At 54.3% G+C, this 24,753-nt stretch overlaps 1 protein-coding gene across 1 annotated transcript in view; it reads left to right on the plus strand.

The window, feature by feature from the left end:
• Positions 1–24,753, plus strand: part of MYO7B (myosin VIIB) — a 105,566-nt gene that overhangs the window by 65,684 nt on the left and 15,129 nt on the right. Inside the window, exons 16-30 of the mRNA XM_059927697.1 lie at positions 925–1,062; positions 2,831–2,983; positions 3,532–3,630; positions 5,330–5,424; positions 8,623–8,707; positions 10,378–10,584; positions 11,415–11,585; positions 12,510–12,719; positions 12,838–13,005; positions 15,978–16,055; positions 16,205–16,332; positions 20,398–20,524; positions 22,362–22,481; positions 23,531–23,704; positions 24,303–24,530. Coding sequence (XP_059783680.1) covers positions 925–1,062; positions 2,831–2,983; positions 3,532–3,630; positions 5,330–5,424; positions 8,623–8,707; positions 10,378–10,584; positions 11,415–11,585; positions 12,510–12,719; positions 12,838–13,005; positions 15,978–16,055; positions 16,205–16,332; positions 20,398–20,524; positions 22,362–22,481; positions 23,531–23,704; positions 24,303–24,530 — 2,181 coding nt within the window. The remainder of the gene's footprint in view (positions 1–924; positions 1,063–2,830; positions 2,984–3,531; positions 3,631–5,329; positions 5,425–8,622; positions 8,708–10,377; positions 10,585–11,414; positions 11,586–12,509; positions 12,720–12,837; positions 13,006–15,977; positions 16,056–16,204; positions 16,333–20,397; positions 20,525–22,361; positions 22,482–23,530; positions 23,705–24,302; positions 24,531–24,753) is intronic.

The raw sequence follows: 24,753 nt of genomic DNA on the forward strand, positions 1-24,753 counted from the left end.
TTAGCGCCCAGGGCCCACAGCACGACCACGTGCAGAGCCAGCCCAGGGGGGTCACCAAGGAGCCGCGAGGCTGTGCAGGAATTGCCCAGGTCTGGAACCAGGCGGAGCCGGGCCAGACCCTCTGCATTCACGGAGCCAGCCTGGACGTCACAGCTGAGGCCGGAGCACAGCCTGGTCCTGGCCCTGTGGGGACACCAGAGCATGTCCCACAGGTTTCAGGGAACAGAATGACAGTGGAGGGAAATGCACAGTATTTTATAAACCGGAACAACAGGAAAATGCTGCCCATTGTCATTAGGCCTGCCGGTGATTGCATCCTGCTTTCAGAGGTGTTAAACGGTGAACTCGTGTCTCCAGACTGATGCAATTTGGCAGTACATACATTTGCTCAGGAACATTCGACCTTGGAAAGGTTTGATCAAGGAGCATGGTCCAAGGCCAGCATTGCCCAAAAACACACACTACTCTTGGCCCGGGGCTTGGGCTCTTGTTTTCTCTTGCATCCATCATTTTAATACATGTATTTTAAAACTGTAGACATTTACTATAATGCTTACAATGTACAGTATAAAACATACAAAAAAGCATATAAAACCGATACAAAAACTGAAAATGTAGAATGGTGAGGTAAGACAGTTGGGAGTTCTAACATTCGCTCCTCACCCTGGTGCATCATCTTGTGCGTCCCACTTGGGGGGCCCCACCCCTAGACAGGAGGCTTGCCCTGTCTTACTTGGCTCTGGGTCCCCAGTGTCTAGCTGGGCACCTGCACACATAGGCACTTGGGGTACCTGTGCTAGATGAATGAATGAGCGATTGGATGAATGTAGCCCTGCCCACCTGCGGGACCTCGGCAGAAGCCCTCACTGTGCCCCAGGCCAAGCTCCCCAGCCCCCCACTTGTGCCCTGTGCTTTTGCCTGCAGTCTGCAGACTCCAGCAAGCGGCCCTCCACCTTGGCGGGCCAGTTCAAGCAGTCCCTGGACAAGCTGATGAAAATCCTGACCAACTGCCAGCCTTACTTCATCCGCTGCATCAAACCCAATGAGTACAAGAAGCCACTGGTAATGCAGGGAGGGAGAGGGCCTCTACTGGATGAGTCTGATGGCATCTGGGGTCATGTCACTCCCTGCACGAGTGTCTGAGCAGCTTTAGAGATATCTGCCCCCATTTTACAGATGGGGGTACTGAGGCAAGGTGACCAGTCTAGGCCATTCGAAGGTCTGTGACCTTCAGGGCTTTGGATCACCCGGACCTCAACTGTCTCAGCCCTGCCATTCGCCTGCCATTGGCCAGGTGTGTTGCTTCTCTGAGCCTCAGTTTCCTCTTCCGTAAATTCAGGATCTGCCTACCTGCAGGGGGCAGCAAGGATTGCACGTGACATTTTTGCCACATCTGCATAAGTAAACCACACTCCGTAAGGGGCAGCAACCAGTACTGTGATTTTAGAGACTGACACCAACTGCTGGTCACCGAGACCTGAGGCCATGCAGCCCTTGGAAGGCGGCTTTATCTGCTTATGTGTGGGGTGGGGTGGGAACCTGCTGCCTGCCCAGCCCCTGACGTGTGGGCTTGGGAATCCCACCCAGAGGCTGCAAATACAGGATTCCAGAAACTGGGAGATGCCATCTGAGAGGAGATAGAATGATTCAAAAAAACAAAAAATCTTATAAGAGAGAAGAAATAATATTACATTAAATGAAGTGCCTTTTTGAAAAGTATAAAATCATATGAAATTCAGGCTGGCCCAGGAGATCCAAAGTGTGTCTTCCTTAAAGCACAATGCACAGATGTTAGAGAGTAACTGTGCTCCCAGAGGTCCTTACCCACGCCCACAGGTGGGGGGCCTGAGGATCATTCTCAGGTCTTGTGGGTGCCTCCGGCTGAGACATTTCTGGGAGTTGGTAGCTGCTGTGCGGGTGTAGGGGAGCCCAGGCTGAGGGGCCAGGAAGGCTCAAGGTAGGAACCCTGGTTCAGCCACTCAGGAGCATGGCCCTGAGCCTCAGGCAGCTTGTCTTTAAGTTGGAGCTAAGTACCGCACCAGGTAGGGCTGTTGTAAAGATTAAAGGAGAAGCACCAGGCCCACCAGAAATAATAAATGGGAGCTAAGGAGTTGCCCAAAACTAACTGCTGTGGCCCTTCGTGTTTCCAGGTGCTGGTGGGCTTGCCAGATTGGAGAGCTTGCCCCTAGTCCCCAGACACTCCTGGTTGGAGGTGGAGGGGGGCTCTCGAGGGTCCCAGCCATGCAGAGTCTTGGGGCCATGGCTGAGACCCCATACCCCTGTGCAAAGCATCGTGGCCAAGTTCCTCTCCAAATACCCATCTCTGGAGGATGGAGAGACTAAGTTGACTAGAATATTTTCACACTCAGAGTAGGAAAGGTACTTATTCCTTCCACTAGAGTGTGAGAGGCACGATGGAGCCCCAGCCGGAAGGACTGCAGGGGCACCAGTCACCCCAACACAGGCAAGGCCAGAAGGAAGCCGTGTCCTTTGGCATCATTATTTGGGGGGTACTTCAAAAAATTTTAAACGTGGCATATGCAAAAACACTTTGATATTCCTCATACTTTGCATATTCTGAAAATGCGGGAAGTATTTGGTGTTCTTGTGGGTGTCCCAGTTCGTATGTTATCGACTTTTTATCTCCTTGGAAAACACTTCCAGCACTTGGCAGCGACTTCAACCAAATATCTCCCTTCAAAACAGAACGTTCATGAAACCAAGCGCTTGCTTCGTTCTCCTGCAGTTGGTGGACGGCCGAAGGGTTGGTGGCAGGGAGGTCGGGAAGGGGGCGGCCCGCGCCATCAGCCCCTCTCCTCTGCGCCCGCAGCTCTTCAACCGGGAGCTGTGCCTCTGGCAGCTGCGCTACTCAGGCATGATGGAGACGGTGCACATCCGCAAGTCCGGATTCCCCATCCGCTACTCGTTCGAGGAGTTCTCGCAGAGGTTCCGCGTCCTGCTGCCCAGCGCCGCGCGCACGGAGGTGTGCGTCCCCGCAGCCCGGCCCACGGGCCCCGACAGGCGGCGTGCGCATCCGCAGAACCCAGCCGCCTCTGGGCGCCCGCACGGCCCCCGTTCCAAGCGGGCTGCCCACCTGATGCCCAGGGCCCCTCCCTGGACTCCAAGCTTTGAAATGACCCCCGTTCCTGCTTCCCTTCTCTGGACGAGGCTAGCCGCTGAATATGTTCCTTCTAGGAGCATCCGCAGTTAAAAGCAAACACTCTCTTTTACGTAGCAGAATGTCACAGAGGTGATAAGTGGCCAGGGAGCAGGACCCTTCCTGCTTCCCAGCCTTCCCCGAACACTCGGCCATCCTGAAGTTTGGGCTGCCCGTGTCCAACGGCCACACTGAGGCCCCAGGCCCTACAAGGTGTGGTGGCCTCGTGGTCCCCCGGGCCCCACCCTTGATCCAGGAGCCCCTGACGGCGACACCTGTGGGAGCAGAGGGACCCCGCTCCCTAGGAAGCCCCCGAGGAGGGACCTCAGGCTCCAGCGGGACTCCACAGAGCCCCTCCTGTTTCTCTTTGACAGCTTCAGGGCAAGTTTCGCCAGATGACCCTGCGCATCGTCGAAATGTGGCTGGGCACAGACAAAGACTGGAAAGTGGGAAAGACCAAAATTTTCCTGAAGGTGAGACCCTGAACGCGCTGGTCCTCAGCCTCCTGAAGCCTGTGTGGCCGGTCTGGTGCCCGTGGGCGCCTGCCCCGTGCGTGGCCCCTGCCCTCAAGAAAGCCACTCTAGGGGGTAAGGGAGGCAGGGGGTCGGGGGAGAGCCCGGCCCAGCCCGTGAAAGCCCGGGGGCTTCTCAGAGGAGGACATTTAGGGCGAGGCCTGAGGAGAAGGAGGGCCTGCCTCCCAGCCACCGCGGGAGAGCAAGAAGGAGCTGAGGGAGGTCTCCCACTGTCCCCGAGAACAGCCCTTGAGGCTCGGGGCCACAGTCTGCAGTCCGACCTGGGGAAGCCCCGCCCCTGCCTCCCTGGAGAGGCGGGGCTTCAGGCAGGAGGCAGTGTGCCCCCCTCCCCCCATGACAGCTCCTTGGCGGGCCAGTGCAAGCAGCACCATCTCCCACCTCCCACCTGCCTCTCCATCAACTCACAGGGAGGCTCAAGGTCACGCAGACGCAGCCTCCCGCCCTTGAGGCTGGCCTTCGGGCCCTCCAGGATTGCGAACTGGGTCAGAGAGCCACAGGGAGAGAACCTCCGTGTCTCCTAGCCTCACACGCCTTGGGCAGGTCAGCAGGGCGAGAAAGAGGGGGAGGAAGAGAAGATCAGGGCTAGAATCAGGGCTCTGCCAGCCCACCCCGCACCCCACCTCGTCCCCACTGCCCTTCCTGAGGCCTCCACTCTGTCCTCTTCCCCCGTAGAGCCTGCCCAAACGTCCTTGTCTGTCCTCCCAGCCCCAGCTCTCCAGTGGGTCTGTCTGTCTGTCTGTGCATTAGTCAGGTCTGCCTGTGCTGGGACTCTGGGGCTTGACAGGAAGGAAGAAGCAGAGGGGCTTCAGACTCCACTGGGGAGGTGAGGCTGGCAGAGGGAAGAGGTCTGGGGAGTCCCAGGGCCGCCGCCCAGGAGGGTGTGTTATAGAGAGTGGGGTCAGCGAGGGTGGATGGCCAAGGAGGGGAGGAGAGTGCCCGCCCCTCCATCCCTCCCCCTCCCTGGCTGCTCCATGAGGCCACAGTCGGGGGTCTAGTCCATCTCTGTGTCCCCAGGGCCCACCCAGGCACACGACGAGACCCAGTGCTTGCTTGATGCAAGACTGATGGGGGCAGGAAGGGCCACCAAGCCCCTGGCCTCTGCCCATCACTTACCAAAGGGCTGTGCTGCTCTCGCCTCTGCAAAGACAGTCCCTTCCTTCCGGCCCGGGATCCACGGGCAGCAGGGAGGTGGGCCAGGGAAAGTCACCGCTCAGGGATGAATATGGCTTATCACCTCACACCATGAATTCTATGCAAAGGCTGGAATTCATGTTTATATGGAAACAAGCATGCATCTCTATTACAGCTGAATGCGCGTTGCACATGAATTTTGGGAAATAAAATACAGCTTTGGGGAAATTTTTTGCCCCCCTCTTGGGTTCTCCGGAGCAGAAGTGAAATTTCCCAGATCGAATTAACAAGAAGAAAGAGCTAAAATGGGAAGTTCTTGGATTGGGGCTGGGGATGTAGCTGCGGTTCTCTGCTCTGAGCCACAGCGGTGGCAACATGAGGGCCCCTTCCCCTGCCCGCCCTCCTGGGAGCAGTGTGGGAAGAGTCTGAGAGACCCTGACTTCTGGCTGCAGGTGGGGGAGTGGCGGTGAGGCGGGGCAGCTGCATGATGAGATCTCTCCCATCCCAGGAAAACCAGGAAACCCTGCTGGCGGTACAGAGGAGCCAGGCCCTGGACAAGGCTGCCGTCAGCATCCAGAGAGTCCTGCGGGGCTACAGATACAGGTGCCCGCCCTGCCCCCTCCCAGCCCACACACCCCCCCGCCATGTGCCCTGGGCAGGCCTGTACCCCGCAAGGGCCACAAGTTCCCACTGGTCCCCCTCTCGGGGTAACCGAGGCAGAAGCGCTGTCGGGACCTCCTGACCAGGGACACTGCAGCCTGTGTTGGCCAGAGAATTCTAATACGTTAGTTGAATGTTTGGGGTGGAGGGCAAAATCCACTACGGAAGCAAGAGCCAAATGAAGCGTCAGCTCTGGTTTCGACTGTATCTCGGCGCTCTCCTTCAGTTGTCTTAGAGAATGTATGGGTTTGGTTTTATGAGGTGGTTGGTTTTGGAGGGAACAAAAGAACTGTCTTTGACTCGGTTCCCTGGTCAGTAAGAAGATAACGCTTGAATTTCAGTCCAGGTTCAGTAAATCAGCCATATTGCCGCCTCCCTCCCCCTCACCACGTCCAAGGGTCTCGGCAGGTCCCATGGTGCCATTCCCTGCTGTCCTGTCGGCCCGTTGCCAACCATAGGAGGGCCTGGACACCCAGATAGGACAAAGGGCGAGCAAGTGGCTGAGCCACGGGAATAGCGGCCATGGGCACCAGCAAGCAGGGTCGTGAGGCGGGGAGGTGTGGCTTAGAAGGCCACACAGGTTCAGGGTTCCCCAGTGGTCTCCACTGCCATTGTTGGGGGTGGGCTCGTTACTACCCATCAAGGATGACTTCCTATACAACCCAGGTGAGGGTGGACGTCTAGCCTTTCCACTGGGCATCTTCTGGTGTAGGTGGGGGAACCACAGTTGTTTACACGGTGTTTCACTGGAGTAGACTTGGTTATTATCTAAAAGTTTTCTGTCTTGCTAAACTGCCCCGTTCTGGATCCTTTTGGTAGAGAGAGAAGGCTTTTCTTGGGGTCTTTCTGGTCTGTGCCCATTGTCATTTCTGGATTGCCTTCTTCTTCAGCTCCTAGTCTAGAGTATGTGAGGCAAAAAGAAATCCAGAGAAGTTACCACTGTGTCTGAGATCCTCAGCTGGTCTTCCTTCTTCTCTCCATGTTTCAGAGTCTTCTTAATGTTTGTTTTACGTATAATGTCTAGGGGTTTTTAGTTGTAGTTAGCAGGAGGAGTAAGGGAAAGTATGTCTACTTCATCTTCCCAGAAGTGATCACCATTGGTAATTAATGGTGTTCTCGCTGTTCTGGCCAATGCAATTAGACAAGAAATTTAAAGAAAATATAGAAATCAGGGTTTTTCAGCTTCAACACTACTGACATTTTGCTAGGATAACTTTTTGCTATAGGGGGCTGTCCTGGGCATTGCAGGGTGTTCAGCAGCATCTGAACTCTACTCACTAGATGCCAGTAGCATTCTCCTCCCCAGCCCCCGGTCATGGCAACCAAAAATGTGTCTCGACATTGCCAAGTGTGCCTGGGGGGCAGAATCACCCCCAGTTGAGAACCACTGGTATAAATATTAGAAAGGAGACCAATTATCTTTATCTTTAGATAACTCAGTTGTTTACTTTGGCCTTATATTAGAATCATCATGTGAGTGTGTGTGTGTGTGTGTGTATGTACATGCACCAAAAAATATTGAATAGATAGATATACAGATATATATTGTCCACCCATCAACAAAGATTCTGACTTAATTGGACTGCACGGCACCCAGGCATCAATAAATATTGAAATTTTCCAGATGATTTTTTTCTTGTTCTTTTTTGTTTGTTTTGGTTTTGGGTTTTTATCCCCCAGTTTTATTGAGATATAATTGACTTACAGTACTGTACAAGTTGAAGGTGTATCACATAATGATTTGACTTATACGTATCATGAAACAGTTACCACAATAATTTAGTGGACATCCACCACCTCATACAGATGCAGAAACAAAAGAAAAAAATTTTTTCTTCCTTGTGATGGAAATCCTTCTTAGGGTTTAGTCTTTTTTTTTTTTTTAGTTTTTTTTTTTTTTTTTATGGCTGTGTTAGGTCTTCATTTCTGTGCAAGGGCTTTGTCTAGTTGCGGCGAGCGGGGGCCACTCTTCATCGCGGTGCATGGGCCTCTCACTATCGCGGCCTCTCCTGTGGCGGAGCACAAGCTCCAGACGCGCAGGCTCAGTAGTTGTGGCTCACGGGCCTAGTTGCTCCGCGGCATGTGGGATCTTCCCAGACCAGGGCTCGAACCCGTGTCCCCTGCATTGGCAGGCAGATTCTCAACAACTGCGCCACCAGGGAAGCCCCAGGGTTTACTCTTTTAATAACTTTTATATGTACCATAGAGCAGTGCTAACTATAGTCATCATGTTGTACATTACATCCCTAGTACTTAATCTTATAACTGGAAGTTTGCACCTTTTGACCACCTTCATCCAATTCCCCCTCCCCCAACTCCCCGAAGATGATTTTTAATATGATTGAGGTCTATTTTCCTAAACCTAAGAAAATACCCTGAAAAATTATTAGAAGTGCTAAGAAAACTCACTTAAGTGTGGGAGAAAAGGTACATCCGTCTGCACCTCTGACGCCCCAGAGGCGAGGTTTCAGGTTACCTCCTCCAGTGTTCAGCCCACTTTCCTCCGTGTGGAGGGAGCAGTCTGATGGAGCTTGCCAGGCTGCCTGGGTCTGGGGGCTGCCCTCTGCTTTGACCTGCCCCCAGAGAGGAGCTCTGGTCCTGAGACTTCTGACCTGATTTCTGATAAACCCCTGGGCTAGTGGCCAGAGGAGGGGGCGGAGTCTGGCAACGAATAAAAAGTTGGAAATGGGTTTTATCCCTTCAGAGATCTTTGGGGGGAATGAGGAAATTTTTTCTCCTCACTCTAAACACTGGACTGTCCTCGGGAGTTCTCTGGAGGTCCAGCGGCTAGGACTCCTCGCTTCCACTTCAGGGGGCACAGGTTCGATCCCTGGTTGGGGAACTAAGATCCCGCAAGCTGCGTGGCATGGCCAAAAAAAATAAAGAAAAGAAAAAGAAAAAAGATAAATTTAAATAAATAAATAAAAACTGGACTGTCCTCATTCACAAATTTAGTTGTTGGCAGTAGATTTTAAGTTCCTAACCTGTCTTTCAGCCTATAAAGGCTTCTGGAAAAGAAATATTGTATGCATTCATTTCCCCCAACATTTCATTATCTCTCTTCCCTTAAAATCAGTTTTTCCCCCCAAAGGCTTTAAAATGTCTGTGGTTGTTACCACTGACTTGCATTTCCGCTTCTAGGAAGGAGTTCCTAAGGCAGAGGCAGGCAGCTGTGACCCTCCAGGCCTGGTGGAAAGGCTACTACAGCCAGAGGAACTTCAAGCTGGTAAGAGACTCACGTGGGAGGCGGAGCCTGCAGGAGCAGCCGTCCAATTAGATACGAATGTTGACGTTTGTTTATGACTGTGAGAGCTGGGGCAGGAAGCATCACATCAGTCACAGGCATGATCCAGACCTCAGCACCCCACACACTCTTCTTAGCACAGTGTCAGGTCACACGGTTTGCAGGTTTCAAAGCGTTCTCCTGCAGAATTTGGGGCATCTCCAGAGCTAGAATGAGATGTCCTACTCTGAAACTAGATGGTGGCTTTTTTTCCCAATTTCCAGGCAACAAAATAGGTTAATGGATTGATTATTTTCTGTTTCAAGCATTTTTTTCTAATTTTTTCCTTGACCACAGCCGCTGCTAATGAGTGTCTGCACAACAAACAAACCAGAGCAACCTTTAACCGTGTCCTGTGGGGCCTGTTTGACTGCTTGTCTTGGTCATGGCTGCGACTGTGGTTGGGACATGCAGTGGTCACATCAGCAAAACTGACCCAGACCTGTCCGCATTCCATGCTCACAAGGGCACGTTGGCAGCTGATATGGATGGAAAGGCTACTTGGGGCCTGTTGCTCTGTGTGCATCATTTTATTTACTGTTAAGCCAACGCTGTATGTCAAGGAACTGAGGCACAGAGAAATTAAGTCATTTCCCCAAGAGCACGCAATCAGTAGGCAGCAGAGCTGGAGTTTGGATGCATGTCTGTGTGACTCCCAAACCTGTAAGATGAAGCATGACCCCTCACACCTGGCAGCCGTTAGGTTGGTCTTTCAGAAGCCAACAGGAGCCATCCCAGAGGCTTAGGGACTGCTGTGGCCTAGGGTGTGTTTGCAGCATAGAAGCAGGTACTCATAGTTTATTCCTCTTGATTTTCAAGATCCCTGAGGGATTAGCTTGATGGAGCCGGCCATAGGCCTCCACACAGGTGCTCTAGCTCCACACAAGCTGGCTGGACTTGGCTGCAGGTGTGAAAAGCAAGGCCTCTGGAATCGTATCACGCATGTGACACCCAAACCAGTTCTCTGTTACTGGCAGAACTACCAGGAACTACTTTATTATTTACACCATTTTTTCCCTTTTTTTTTTTTTAAGGAATTCCTTTATTTTTATTATTTATTTATTTATTTATTTATTTTTGGCTGTGTTGGGTCTTCGTTTCTGTGCAAGGGCTTTCTCTAGTTGCGGCAAGCGGGGGCCACTCTTCATCACGGTGCGCGGGCCTCTCACTGTCGCGGCCTCTCTTGTTGCGGAGCACAGGCTCCAGACGCGCAGGCTCAGTAGTTGTGGCTCACGGGCCTAGTTGCTCCGCGGCATGTGGGATCTCCCCAGATCAGGTCTCGAACTCGTGTCCCCTGCATTGGCAGGCAGATTCTCAACCACTGCGCCACCAGGGAAGCCCTATTCACGCCATTTAAAAAGACTTCTTTAGCACTAATTTCTTGCCAGGCTCTGTTCTAACTGCTTTACAAGTATAACTCATTTAATACGCTCGTACTCACAGTCACGTAAAACTTTAGCACTCGCGCTTTGCCATAAAGCAGGTAACTGTCAAGCTGATTTGTGAGGTCACCTTGCCCCTTGCTCTCTGTCCCCTCGGGAAGGCCTTTCTCTGCTCTGTGCCCGGCTGGGCCCAGGCCTCTCTGTGAGCGCCCGTCCTTCTTGCCTCCGCAGGTCCTCCTGGGTTTTGAGCGTCTGCAGGCCATTGCCCGGAGCCACCTGCTGGCAAAGCAGTACCAGGCCATGCGGCAGAGGATGATCCGGCTGCAGGCCCTCTGCAGGGGCTACCTTGTGCGCCAGCAGGTCCAGGCCAAGAGGAGGGCAGTGGTGGTCATCCAGGCGTATGCCAGGGGCCTAGCTGTCCGGCGGCAGAAAGCCAATGTAGGTGCTCACTGCCCTCTCGGGCAGGTGGGAGATGGCCGGGCCCAGGTGAGGGAGGGTAGGCAGGAGGAGTAAGCAGCAACATAGGGCTCCCACCAGACACTCCTGCCCCCTCCAGGTCCAAAAATACCAAGAAATACCAAGAGGAGCCTTCAAGAGAGTCCGGGCAAGAGAGGCGGGAGGGCGGGGAGCGGGGGAGTGGCGCCGAGATGCATATCCCTGCGTTCTGAAATTTCACCCTTGCGTGATCCCATTTCCTCCATTCGGACAGCACCTGAGACTCAACCTCACTCCTCAGAACTTGCTCCTTTGGCAATGGTGATAAGGAAGAGGGCCTGGGATGAAGTCTGTCCCTGCTCCGTAGATGAAAATGGGTCCCCGGAGCACAGTGCTAGTACAGTGGCCAGAGCAAGAAAGAGGGCAGAGCCCCAGGCATGTCAGCAGCGTGTTCCTGCACCCACATGGCCCCGGACGGGCCACAAACCAGGGCAGGCCCAGGGCCCTCTCCCAGGGGAACCTTGGTGCTCTTTGTGAAGGGACCAGGTGGGCCTGGGTGGGTCTTGCAGCTAGGTTCTGGGGGTCTTCGGGCTTTGGCGTGGTACCCTGTGAGGACAAGCAAGCCTCTCCCCTCTCTGGACCTCTAACTATCCACTGGGAAAGGAGAGGCCCAGGCTGGTTATCTCCAGTCCCTCTCGCTTTTAAAACCTAGGATTTTAGAGGGAAATGTATTGATTTGGACAAATACGGCAGGAGGAGGTTTATTTGGCTTCCGGGAGGGGCTTGCCCCCGCCGGGCCTGTGGTAACCGTGGCCCCCGGGGTGTCTGTGCAGGGGCCTCTGGTCGTCCCCGCTGAAAAGCAGAAAAGCCCAAGCGCTGTCCCCAGGAGGAAGCGTAAGTCCATCTACGACACTGTCACCGACACGGAGATGGTGGAGCAGGTGTTCGGCTTCCTGCCTTCCCTGATGGGCGGGCAGGAGGACCAGGCCACGCCGCACATCGAGGTAAGACAGGCCCTGCCGGCCCAGCGGCGGGGGGGGGGGGGGGCTCTGTCTAGGGGCCAACCTCTAGGCTTTGCTGAAAAGCCAAGACTCAGCTCGGGGAGCCGATGGAGTAGGTAGGTGTTGAAGTGAGTTCTGCGGTCCTGGGTGAAGATGCAGAGGAAAGAGGAGCGACGGTCTCTGTGGTCAAACCCTTTCAAGTTGAGCAGGTTTCTTACCTGCAAGGCTTCCTAGAGCCTTTACTGTGCGCATGTCATTGGGCTTTCAATCGGGCAGCGTTTCCCGCGTGTGTTCGGCCCCTGTCACACAGCACCTCGGTGGCCGCTGCTCTGCCGTATGTGACCTGGGGACCCGAGGTAGAAAACGCACGGCAGGAGGAGGCCGTGTCTGATGTGGGGGGGGGGGGGGGGTGGGAGGAGGGGGCGGCAGGGCGGGAGGAGCGGGCAGGAGAGGGCAGCTCCGGGGCTGTCCCGTTGGCTCGCACCGCATCCTGCTCTGGGCCAGTGACCTAGGCGCCCCCCAAGGTGCTCATGCCTCCCCCTCCCCCCGCCCAGGCTCCCCCCACACAGATCATCTGTGCAGTGCCGGCAGCCCGGCCCCCCTCCACTGGAGGAGCACTTGACAGAAGCGAGCAGGAGGCGGGTAGGGAGTGGGGGGTGTCTGGAGAGCCCAGGTCTGCAGCCAGAGGGTGCCAGGTACCTGGGGCTTTCACACCGAGGCCCGCCCAGCAGCCGGCAGCCCACCAGGGGCCCACCGAGGGTGAGGGTCGGGGAGGTCCCCAACACAAGGGGCAGTGGATAATTCTGCACCCCGTCAATAACCAGACAGACCCTTCTTGGGGCTCCCTGGCCCCCAAAGATGCACACGCTGCCAGGTCACATCTGAAAGGACAGCAGACCCTCGTCCCTCTCTCTCACGGGCACCCAGGATCTGGAAGAGAGGACCCAGAAGCTACCCGAGGTTGACCTGGACACGGTCCCCATGATGGGGGAGCCCGAGGAGGACGCAGACGACCTGGCCGAGTACACCTTCCCCAAGTTCGCCGTGACCTACTTTCAGAAATCAGCCAGCCACGCACACATCCGGCGGCCCCTGCGGTACCCTCTGCTTTACCACGAGGAGGACGCCGACTGCTCGGTACCTGGCTCTCTGGTTTCTGGCGGCTCAGGCCTCCCCCTGGTTCGGGCGGGGTGCTGTGGGCTCCGCGCGGCGTGGAGCCGGGTTCCAGCTGGGCGCTCTGTCCCCGTCTCCCCAGGCCGCCCTGGCTGTGTGGAACGTCATCCTGAGGTTCATGGGTGACATCCCGGAGCCAGTGCTCTTTGCCAGGAACACCCTGCGCGGTGGCTCGGTGATGCGGCAGATCCATGACGCCCTGGGCAGGGAGAGCAGTGCCCAGCCTCCGACGCACGGCGGATCCGCACAGGTGCGCAGTGGGCGGGGGCACAAAGGGCGTGTCCCCCAGGCCCCGGAAGCTGGACTGGAAGGGGGAGGCAAGGCGTGGAGTGAGCACCACCTGCTGGGCGCAGGGGCCCCCAGGGCTTTTCAGTCTTGAATGGCACTCAGGGGCTCACGAGTCAGGCGTTACCCCCAGGACTTTGTGAATTATACAGTCATCACAGGAGAGGATCTCCCAGGCTCTGAACACCGGGTTTGACCTGAACATTGGGCAGTAATACTAACAACAGTTGTTATTACTGACTGGCGACGTGCTATGTGCCAGTTGCTTCTCTTCAGTTAATTTCCAGATGAGCCATCCCTATAAGGTAGGGATTATTAAGTTTATTGTAGCTAGAGAAACTGAGAAGTGAAGTGACTTGTCCCCAGATCACAGTGAATACGTCTGACACAGCTGGGCTTTGAATCCATTCTGCTGAATTCAGAGACCAAGTTCTTTACCCATGTTCTGCCCTGTCCTCTGATGGAAGGTTAATTCACGTCCATTTTTGGTCAGAAGTCCTTCCTAAAGCCCTAGTTTCATGATGTCATCTTAGTGGAATTAACCAAAATAGTCCAAAGGAATGACACAGCAGTGATAGCACTCGGGCCCACCAGCATTAGGAGTCCCACGATTGCCTACGATTCTGACACCAATTCCAGTGTATGTGGATTTTTCCCCACACCAAGAATTCTCAGCACCAGCTGGGTGTCCTACAATTCAACTCAATCCTGACACTATCTGCCTGGAGATAGCATCTGATTCCACAGATGAAGGGCTCCGTCCTTCAAGATGACCCCTGCTTCAACTCAAGTCCGGATTGTTCCTCATTTGCTGACCCACTGGCTATAATCAGAGGTTCCCACGACCCCCCCTTGGGTTTCATTTGCGAGAGCGGCTCAGAGAATTCAGAGCAACATTTTACTTACTACATTACTGGTTTATTATAAAAGGATACAACTCAGAACAGCCAGATGGGAGAGATGCATAGGGCAAGGTGTGGGGAAAGATTAAGACGCTTCCATGGGGAATTCCCAGGTGGTCCAGTGGTTAGGACTCTACACTTTCACTACCGAGGGCCCGGGTTCAATCGCTGGTGGGGAAACTAAGATACCACAAGCCACACGGTGCAGCCAAAAGATAAATAATAAATAATAGAAAAAAAAAAAAAAAAAAAGAAGCTTCCATGTCCTCTCCAGGCACCACTCTCCCTAAATCTCCAAGTGGTCACCAACCTGGAAGCTCTCTGAACCCTGTTCTTTGGGTTTTTACGGAGGCCTCATTACATAGATACGATTGACGAAATCATTGGCCACTGAGCCAGTTGAACTCAATCTCCCGCCCCTCCCCCCCTCCCCTTGTCCCCTGGCAACCAGACCCACCCTTAGGTGCTTTCCAAAAGTCACCTCATTAACATAAAAAGACACCTTTATCACAGGAAAGTCCAAGGGCTTTAGGAGCTCTGTGCCAGTAATGGGGACGAAGACCAAATATATATTTCTTATTAGAAATCACAATATCACAGTGCCCCATACCTCAGCTCAGATAGCTGTGAGGTCCTGTGTGCAGACCAACTGCATAGACATCTAAGGGAGTCTGCAGCCTGGCATCACGTGGCCAGATCTGGTCCAGGGATGACATGGAGGTTGCCCAAGCTCAAGCCCTGACTCCCTGACCTCTAGAGATGTGGGCTCTGCAGAGTGTAATAGTCATTCACTGCTGTGTAACAAATTACCCCCTAAATTTGACAGCTTGAAACAGCCCACATTCGTTATCTCAGACAGTCTTTGAGGGTCAGGAGCAGCTTAGTTGGTTAGTTTGGGCTCAAGGTCTCTGGTGAGGTTGCAGTCAAGCTGTCATCTCGAAGCTCGACCGGGGCTATGGGATCTGCTTCCAAATGGCTCCCTCACGTAGCTGCTGGCGGGAGACCTCAGCTCTGGCCACCTGGGCCTCTCCATGGTGCTGCCCGAGTGTTCTCACATATGCTTCCTCCACAATGAGTGACCTCAGAGAGACAGCAGGAAGGAAGCTGCAATGCCTACATGCCCCGGTGGGTGAGAATGTCAGGAGGCAGGGGCCACTGGGGGCCACCTTGGAGGCTGGCCACCTCTCAGGGAGGGGACGCTGGGAGGTGGTCCAGCCACTGGCACCTCTGGAAGGTGAGCACAGGGAGGACTGGCTTCCCAGAGGTCAGATCTCAAGTGTTCCTTCCTGCACGTTTATTAAGCACCCACCGTGTGCCCCCCGAGGAGGGGCAGTGGGCTGAGTGAACCCTGCCCATCCTCGCTTGCCAGCCTAACGTGTTTTATGTTTGTTCCCTGTGTGGCAAACCAGGTTTAGCCCAGCCAGAAGCTGGTGCCCAGCCCTGGACCCGGTCCCACACTGAGCTCTAATTTTGGCAGCAACTTCTCATGACACCATCAGGACAGGGTGTGACCCCTGCCTAAGGAGACCAGCAGATCATGATGGCTGGGGGCAGACCCCTCCCCACACAGCCTGGGCCCCGCAGCTTAGAATCTTCTGATCTCTGGGAAAGCCCCTACCTTGCAGTGGGTGGAGTGTATTCCAATTCATCCACCAAATTGTCACAGAGAATGACCATAGCCTGGGGCTGTCCTGGGCACCTGGGCTCAGACCCAGCCCGCTTGGCTGGCGAGAGGTCCAAGCTTTGGAATCAGGACAGTCCTGAGCCCTCCCAGAGGGCTGGTGACTGGCCGAGCAGCTTTTGTCCCGTTTCTCACTTTCCCTCGCCTCTGTTTCCTCACCCAGCTGTGAGAATGGCAGTGCACACCTGTCAGTGTTGCACAGCTCGGTCAAGATGAGGGGCTGCTCGGTGCTTTGTGAATCGGCTGGGAAATGGCTGGGGCATCTGGAGACCAGCCCCACCCTAGGCACTGTTGGGTCAGATTGGGAGGTGCTGCCCCAGCTCACCATCCCTCAAGAACTGTCTCCATCCACAGAGGCCCAGCCGCAGGGACAGAGGGACCAAGGACATCTCCTCCATGAAGCTGAAGCGGTCCTCCAGGGTCACGGGCCAGGTGAGCCCAGGGGACAGGGGACCCGGGCCTGTTCCCAGCTCTGCCGCCCGCCGGCTGGCCTGCGGCAGCATTCCAGGCTTTCGCCTGGTTTCCTCCTTTGCAAACGGGAAGAATCTCAGCTGTCCTGACTGCCGCCTTTGGGTTTCAAGGTGGCCAGCCAGCTGAATATCGGAGAAGAGGCATTTGATCCTGACGACCCCATCTCAGACCGACCCATGTCCAATCTGGAGAAGGTGCAGTTCATTGTGGGCTACGCCATCCTGCGGCCCAGCCTCAGGTCAGTCCCCACCCCCGTCGCACCTCATTCAGAACATGGGACCCCTCACTGGCTCTCAGCCCATGGCTGCGGCCCTATCCTGCTCCCTACCCTGGGGCCTGCAGGCTGGGTCTCAGGACAACAGACGCTATCATCAAGGGTTCTCTATTTGCTCTGCGTTAAAACCCCTGGGTGAAACCCAGTTTTAGGAAGACAAATTCATCATGGGCTGGTGATTCATTTGATAACCAGCTTTAATGCAAGTCCCTTTAAATGGGCAAGTCCCTCATTTATGTTATATATATTTTGCTTTATATACAATTTGCTTTACAGGAATTGTGTTTTTATACAAATTTAAAGAACCATGTATACTGCTTTCAGGGACAGACTACTGTATCTCAAGGGTTCACATATTTTAAGTTATTATTTTTAACCAAATTGGGGGAATTTGGGGCATTATTTCTTCAAATGTTTTTTTCTACTTCATTCTCTCTCTCTTTTCCTTTGAACTCTAATTAAACCTATGGAAGACTTTTATATTATCCCTCACATCCCTGAGGGTCTGTTCATCCCTGCTTTCTTTTTTTCTCCTCTGTTCTTTAGATTGGATAGTTTCTACTAATCTATCTTCACATTCACTGATTTTTCTTTTGTCTTCCCCAGTCTGCTATTATACCCATCCACATTTTTTTAAAATTTCAGATATTATATTTTTCAATTCTAGAGCTTGCAGTTGGTTCTTTTTTACAGTTTCTGTTTCTCTACCAAGATATCCTGTTTGTTCATTCACTATGAGCATAGTGTCCTTTACATCTTTGAACACAGTTACAGTAGTTTTTAAACCTTTTCTGATAAATCCAATATCTGGTTCATCCTGGGGCCAGTTTCCACTGATTGCCTTTTCTCTTGAGAATGGTCATGTTTTCCTGTTTCCTCATATGTCCAGTACCTGACTGTTATTTTCTCAGAAGTCTAGTACTTTGGGGTTGTATCCTAGACATTTGGGGATGATATGTTTAGAGACTCTGGAATCTGTTGTATTCCTTCAGAGAGTGTTGACTTTTCATTTTGGCAGACAATTAACTTGGGTGGATTCAAACTCTGTCTCCCTTTGGTGAGCAGCAGCTGGAAACACTGTTCAGTTATTTTAGCCTTTGCTGGACTACCTGGAGTCTGCCCCACACATGTGTAGATCAAGGGTGAGCCAGAGGTTTAGGAAGATTTTATATGCAAAATGTAGGACTCCTCTTCTTTGGTTGTCTTCATTACAGGATTTCTCTTTTCACTTTCAACTGCTGTGGGTACCCAAACTCTGTCTTCTGGTTCTTCAAGCCAGTAAGGCTAGCGTTTTAGCTGCCTGCATGACACTAACGTGGCAACTCTTCAAACTTAGTTGGTTCTACTGGTAATTCTCTCATGGCTGGTCCTCACTGGCCACCACACCCTCCAACATAGCAGACCCATATGAGATGATTGTGGGTTCTTCAGATACTCTGTAGACACTTCTGTGTAGTCCTGACCCCAGCTGGGGCCAACACTGTCTCAGGGATCCCTTGAGATTCTCTGTCATCTCTAGCCCCTAATGGAACATACCACAGCCTCTTAACCACTGGGACCCTCTGGAATGATGGTTGGCCTGCTTGCATGGATCCCAGCAAGATACCTGAAGCCCAGCTCCTTCCATGGCCTCCTCTTGGTCAACAGACACTCATCCACGCTTGCCCCCACCAAACTGAACAAGTGCAGTTCTCAGCTCCTGACTGTTCTTTCTCCATCTTGCCCATCAAGGGTGGCTTAGACTTCTCTAGCAGGAAGCAGACACTAGTCTGTTGTTCATGGAGACCCCCAACTTGTATCTCCAGGGGACACAAACGAAGCACTCTCAAGAGCTCTGTCATCATGCCCCATTCCAGTACCCTGGGGTGGTCAAATGGGCTGCTGGGGCTCAGCATGCCTCAGATGGAGAGTGAGATGGGTCCCATCTCTGGCAGACAGTCCCCATCTCCATCAGCAGGTCTCCTGGGTCCCCCTCACTCCCCCTCACTCAGATGTAGTGAAGATGAGCCAGAGATCTCTCTACTCCCATGAAGTCGCTTCCAGGAATCACCTTTCAAATTTCTCACCTTCCTTTATGCAGGCTGGAGGTGGTGTGCTGGCTGGACTGGTTCTGCCATCTTTTAGTAAATCCTACAAGAGTGTATCTCTTTCGAATATTGAGTATTATCATCTGTTTATCCTTGGCTTTGGAGTCTTAGCCAAATTCCAAGACAAAGCAAATGCCCCACTTCACATCCAGCCACACGTTAGATAAATGTTTATTAAGTACCTGCTCAGGGCCAGGCCCTGGCCTGTGGGCTGGGGATGTAGAGATGAAGGCAACGTGTCTCTGTCCTCAAGGAGCCCATCCTTTAGTTGGGGAGCATGGGAGGACCCGGAGACCCACAATAACTGCCTGTGCTAAGGTGGTGATCCAGTGGGGGCGCTGAGAAAGAGTAGGGCCAGGTGGGGTGGGAAGGAGGAGGGGTGTTCGCTAGACAGAGGGAGAGGGTGAGTGGGGTCACAGAGTTCTGAAACAGCCTGAGGGTCTGGAATTCCAGATGATTTGTCCCAGCTGGGGCCCGGAGTCTGAATTCAATCCTTAGAGCGTAGGGAAAAGCTTTAAGAGAAGACCATGATCATAGATGACTTCCAGAAAGATCTTCCTGGCAATGACATGGAGGGATGGAGCCTGGGGGCGGGAGGCCAGGAGAGGGCTGCTGCAGAGCTGACGAGGGAGCCCAGGGAACAGAAGTGGAGAGCAGGGGACAGAGAAAATTTCCAGGAGACAGATAGTAGGATGTGGTGGCCGATGGGTGGAGTCTGGGGTGGCCCCCAGATTTCCAGTCTGGGTGAGTGGTTGATGGCAGTGCCTGCAGAGGCTGCAGAAGGAGGAGGTCTGCTGGGACTGACTCTACTGGCCCAGGAAAGCTGGCAGTGCTCGTCTCCTCTGAACTCTGTGGTCAGCAAGGTGACATTGCTAGCTTGAAATCAGTATTGGTGGGAATATTTACACCACAGAAATTGGCAAATGCAATGAATTTCAGGGCTTTTTCCCCCAGAAGAGTTGGTTGTTAAACATTTAGGAGCATACCACTGAGTAATTAGGGGAAAGATGCTGGCCTCTGGGTATGTGAGGTTGGAGAGGCTAATGGGACACTCTTATAAGTTGATAGAGGCTTGAGTCAGCAGGGAAGAGTGGAGGAAAGCCCCTACCCTAAGAGGACACAGAGAAGAGAGGCTCATGAGCCTGTGGGAATGGGAACTGATCAGGAGGTAAGGAGTTGAGGGGTTCTCTCTCGAAGTCCCCACTCTCCTCCCTGCATTGGGGGGCAGGGGGTGGTGGGCTGCATTCAGGGGAAGGGGGAGGGCCTCTAGGCAGAGGGAAAGGTTTGAAATAATTGTGAGGTTGGGGAAAGGGGCAGATCAGATTGGGCTGATCTACTAGGAGCAGGGCTTTGGCTGGAGACCCCTGGGCCCTCCCTGTAGCTGTGACCCACACCTGGAGGGTCAAGGTGCTGTGGGCAGAGTGGGTGAGGGAGGGAGCAAAGGCCCAAGGGGCCGAGATGACTGACTGGGAGGACGGAGGGCTGAGGCTTTGGGAAGACAGGAAACAAGGGCTATCAGGAGCGGGGGTGCAGAGGGGCTTCCCTGGTGGTCCAGTGGCTAAGACTCCGTGCTCCCAATGCAGGGGGCCCGGGTTCGATCCCTGGTCAGGGACTAGATTCCTCATGCCGCAAACAAGACCCGGCACAGCCAAATAAATAAATAAATATTAAGGAAAAAAAAAAAGGAGTGGGGCTACAGAGCCCACTGGGGAGACATTGGAGGGAGCACAGTCCTGGGAGACGACAGGGTCCAAGGTGGGCCTGAATGTGACGGGGAGGTGAGGGCGTGCAGCAAAAGCAATTGGAGGTGAGGAGGCTGGAGGTCCCCCTGCAAACATGTCTGCCCCCAGGGGTGCAGAAGCTGTGTGTCCGTGTGCCCCGTCTCCTCTTCTCCCCCAGAGCCAGCCCCCTGCCTGGCCTCCCAGCGCTCTGTGTCTTTTAGGGACGAGATTTACTGCCAGATCTGCAAGCAGCTCTCGGAGAACTACAAAACGAGCAGCCTGGCCCGGGGCTGGATCCTGCTTGGCCTGTGCCTGGGCTGCTTCCTGCCCTCCGAAAGGTTCATGAAGGTGGGGAGGGCCGGGGGCAGGGGCTGAAGGCGGGGGCAGCGAGGGTGGGCCCGGGGCCCTGGAGCAGGTCCAGACCTCCTGACCCAAGCATGGCCCAGTTCTCCTGCTCCTGCAGGCCAGGATGGGTGTCAGTGCCTGGGCTTCTTTGAGCCTCAGTTTCCCGTCTATAAAGAAGGATGCTCCTTCCAACCCCTAATCAGGATCTGCAGGGTCATCTTACCTGGGCTCAGTCACCAGGAGACAATGAGACAATGGGTGCAATGGGCATTGAAAAGGCAAAGGAGTCTGAGGAGTGGGCACCAACCAGAGATTGGCTGCAGCATCTCTCTCTAGGCCTTAGAACTAACAAGGGAGGTGCTTTCAAGTGTTGGAGGCCCCAGGCTTTGCTACTCTAATATACCTTTTGGTTCTGATGATAAAAGTAATATGTAGGATAAGAAGAAAGTCTAGAAAGAAAATAAAAGTCATCCCCACACCCAAAGGTAACTTCTGTTACAATTCCTGGCCTTTTATGGTGCGATAGGGTCATACTTGGAATCACATAGGAAACAATCTCACTACCTCTTGTCCCTTCAGGGACAGCAGGAAGTGTGGTCACCCTGGCCATCTGCCCTGGGCCCTGGGCCACCCTTGACACCAGTAAACCCTTCCAGGCTGCATCCCCTCAAAGAATCTCTCTGAGAGACAAAAAGGTTTTCAATGCCTTGTTTCAGCATCTTGTCAAACATATTTTGAACATCGGCTCTCCTGCAGCTTTCACTTATCTTATGTGTCTTCTCATGTCATAAACTGTTCCCAAATGGCAGTGCTAATGCCATCTGTTAGCGCTGTCCCAGCGCGTATTTCACTCGTTGATGGACATCTAGGATCCATCTTCCAATTGCCCATCACCATAAACACCACTATGACTAAAAACTTTAGGGACTTCCCTGGTGGCACAGTGGTTAAGAATCCGCCTGCCAATGCTGGGCACACAGGTTCGAGCCCTGGTCCGGGAAGATCCCACATGCCGTGGAGCAGCTAAGCCCCTGCGCCACAACTACTGAGCCTGTGCTCTAGAGCCAGCAAGCCACAACTACTGAGCCCACGTGCCACAACTACTGAAGCCCATGCGCCCTAGAGCCCATGCGCCACAACTACTGAGCCCACGTGCCGCAACTCCTGAAGCCCGCACGCACTAGGGCCTGCGTGCCACGACTACTGAGCCCACATGCTGCAACTACTGAAGCCCGCGTGCCTAGAGCCCGTGCTCTGCACCAAGAGAAGCCACCGCAATGAGCAGCCCGCGCGTCGCAACGAAGTGTAGCCCCCCCTCACCGCAGCTAGAGAAAGCCCACGCATAGCAACGAAGACCCAGTGCAGCCAAAAGACTAAATAAATAAATAAAATTAAAAACAAAAAAAAAACTATATATCTCCCTTTATCATAGGTTTGAATTATTAGGTCGAAGAGTATGTACATTTTTAAACTATGTACTATTTAAAACATATTGACAAATGACTCCTCAGAAATGCTGTGCAATTGATATTTCTTCTCACAGTGTGAGAGCCCCGTGTCAATGCACCTTTGCCAACACTATTATCATTTTTATTTTCATTTAAACTTTTTTCCAGTTTTATTGAAATATAATTGACATATAACATTGTTCAAGTGTAGGGTGTACAGTGTAGTGATTTTACATAGGCGTGTATTGCAGAATGGTTGCCAAGTAAGGTTAGTTAACACATCCAACGTCCATAGTTAACAATTAGTATCACAGTTTCTAGAATCTGGACAGTAAGTAGAAAGTGTCCTCTATTCTAAGTGTCTTCGTCCCCTTCCCTTCCTCGCCCACCAGTATCTGCTGAACTTCATTGGTCAAGGGCCAGTCGGCTACGGGCCCTTCTGTGTTGAGCGCCTGAGACGCACCTGTGCCAACGGGGTGCGCACGGAGCCGCCCTCCTGGCTGGAGCTGCAGGTAGGGGCGAGAGACGGTCTGTGTGGGGTGGTGCCAGCCGTCACGGCTCTTCCAGCACAGCTCATGGGGCTGCCAGCAGGAAGTGTGTGCTCCGGGCCCGTCCACCGCCTTCTGTGCCAGTGGTCCCTGTGAGCCTCCCCAGGCCTGGTCCAGCCTTCAAAATTGCACCCTCGCCACCAATCTAAATCGGCATTCCTTTAGGGCCCTACTAGCTGAAGGGGAAAGTAAGTCTACTCAGTTCCTTAGCTGCAGAGTGTGAGTGGCTGCTTAAAGCGTTACCCCTCCCAAGGACATATGCATTTTATGTGGCCAACCAAGGTCGGCAATGTTGTTTGTGTCACCTGTGAGTTCCTGCAGTATCCTCAGGAAAGGTCCTTCAGAAGCAGGCGGGGTTGAGGGGACACCCCTGCCCCCCACTATACCTGCAGCTCCTGAAAGGCACTCACTGTCTGTGCCCCATGGTGCCCTATACCAGGGTAACCTCCCGCCACACACCCCCCCATCCTCGCCCTGCCACCCGAGTCCACAGGGCCTCCCCGCTTCCACCTTATCTACCTGCTCTGCCCGTGAGCCTTGGGGTTGCAGGTGAACTTGCCTTAGCGGTGTGGTGGTGCTCATGCCCTGCTGTACGCAGAGAGGAACAGTGGCTTCCTTGGACCCAAAATGTTCCAGAGTACGAGACCCAGCCATGTCCAAGAGCTTTTTGACTTTCTGTGATTCTGAGTCACCCAGCCAAAGCTCAGGGATCTCATGTTAAAACTGGGCCTTCCACTTGCCGGCTGCATCCCAGGGGCGCAGCCCTGGCCCACTCTGTCAGTTCAGTAGCAGATGTCCGTTGGCCAGGACTTTTGTTAACTCCCTGCCGCACCGGGTGGGGCTTCAGAAGGCCCCTCCCCTTGGAACCCATGGGGATGAGCCAATAGGGTCAGCGGGTTGGGAAGAGGGGATGGTGGACCGGCCTCCCATCCCAGGGTTCCGGGAGCACCAGCGCCGGCAGCTGAGTCCAGGAGCCTCCCGGGTAGAGGACCTGAGTCTTCGTCTGTCCCCAGGCTGTCAAGTCCAAGAAGCACGTCCCGATCCATGTGACCTTGGCGACTAGAGAGAGCCTGACCGTCTCGGTGGACTCAGCCTCGACGTCTCGGGAAGTCTGCCTGCACATCGCCCACAAGCAGGGCCTCAGCGACCACGTGGGCTTTTCCCTGCAGGTTGCCGTGTACGATAAGGTACTGGCCAGGGGGTCCCATCCACCACCCGCCTGTCAGCCTAGCCACCGCTCGCCTTGCCGGCTGCCAAACACAGATACGAACACAAACTCCCGCTCACAGACATGCCTCCTAACCAGGCAACCTGCCCTCCTGCCCCAACACTCACGCGCTCAGCCCAGAGGCTGTACCTCGGCCCCAGACGGTGTCACACGCACACCTGGCAGGGCCCCTACCATGCCCACATCCTGCTCCAAGCCCCCCCACGCCGGGGAGCTCAGACTCCCATGTAGCAATGCGGAGGTCACACCAGCGCTGCCCCACCTGAACCCCACATTGTTGCCCCCCAAGATGCCCTGACACCCACAGCCTCAGACCGAGTCGTGCTCACGCCAACCAACCAATCAGAGTGTTCTGACCCCGTCACGTGGGCATGTGCCGCCTGTGGGCGGGGCGGGCGGGGGGCAGTGTTGGGGGGGGGGGTGATTGACAGTCCACGCCCCGTGGGGAGGAGTCCCTCGGGCGTCCAGCGGGCTCTTGTCCTCCGTGTGCCAAGGGCAGGTGGGGCGGCCTGATATGCAGCAGTCGCTCACCCCTGCCGCCCCGATTCTGGCCTCAGTTCTGGTCGCTGGGCAGCGGGCGCGACCACGTGATGGACGCCATGGCCCAGTGTGAGCAGCTGGCCCGGGAGAGGGGCGAGAGCGAGCGCCAGGCGCCCTGGCGCCTCTACTTCCGGAAGGAGTTCTTCACCCCGTGGCACGACTCCCGGGAGGACCCGGTCAGCACCCAGCTCATTTACCACCAAGTCCTCCACGGAGTCTGGTCCGGCGAGTACAGCTTCGAGAAGGTGAGGGGGCCGCGGCCGTCAGGGCCGTGAAGACCCACGCATCAGACAGCCTGAGGAAGCGCCCTGTTCCAGCGCAGGGGCGGCGGGGACGGAGCAAGGGCAGCTGGGCTGCGGCCACCGGGGATGCCCGTGGGGAGCGTGGAGGGCAGGCGGCCAGCGGAGAGGAGTGGGCCCGGGGGTGCGTCCGCCAGTGCAGGTCCCTGGGCCCCTCCGGGCGCAGCTG

This window comes from Balaenoptera ricei, chromosome 7, assembly GCF_028023285.1.
Source record: "Balaenoptera ricei isolate mBalRic1 chromosome 7, mBalRic1.hap2, whole genome shotgun sequence".
Classification (NCBI taxonomy): domain Eukaryota; kingdom Metazoa; phylum Chordata; class Mammalia; order Artiodactyla; family Balaenopteridae; genus Balaenoptera; species Balaenoptera ricei.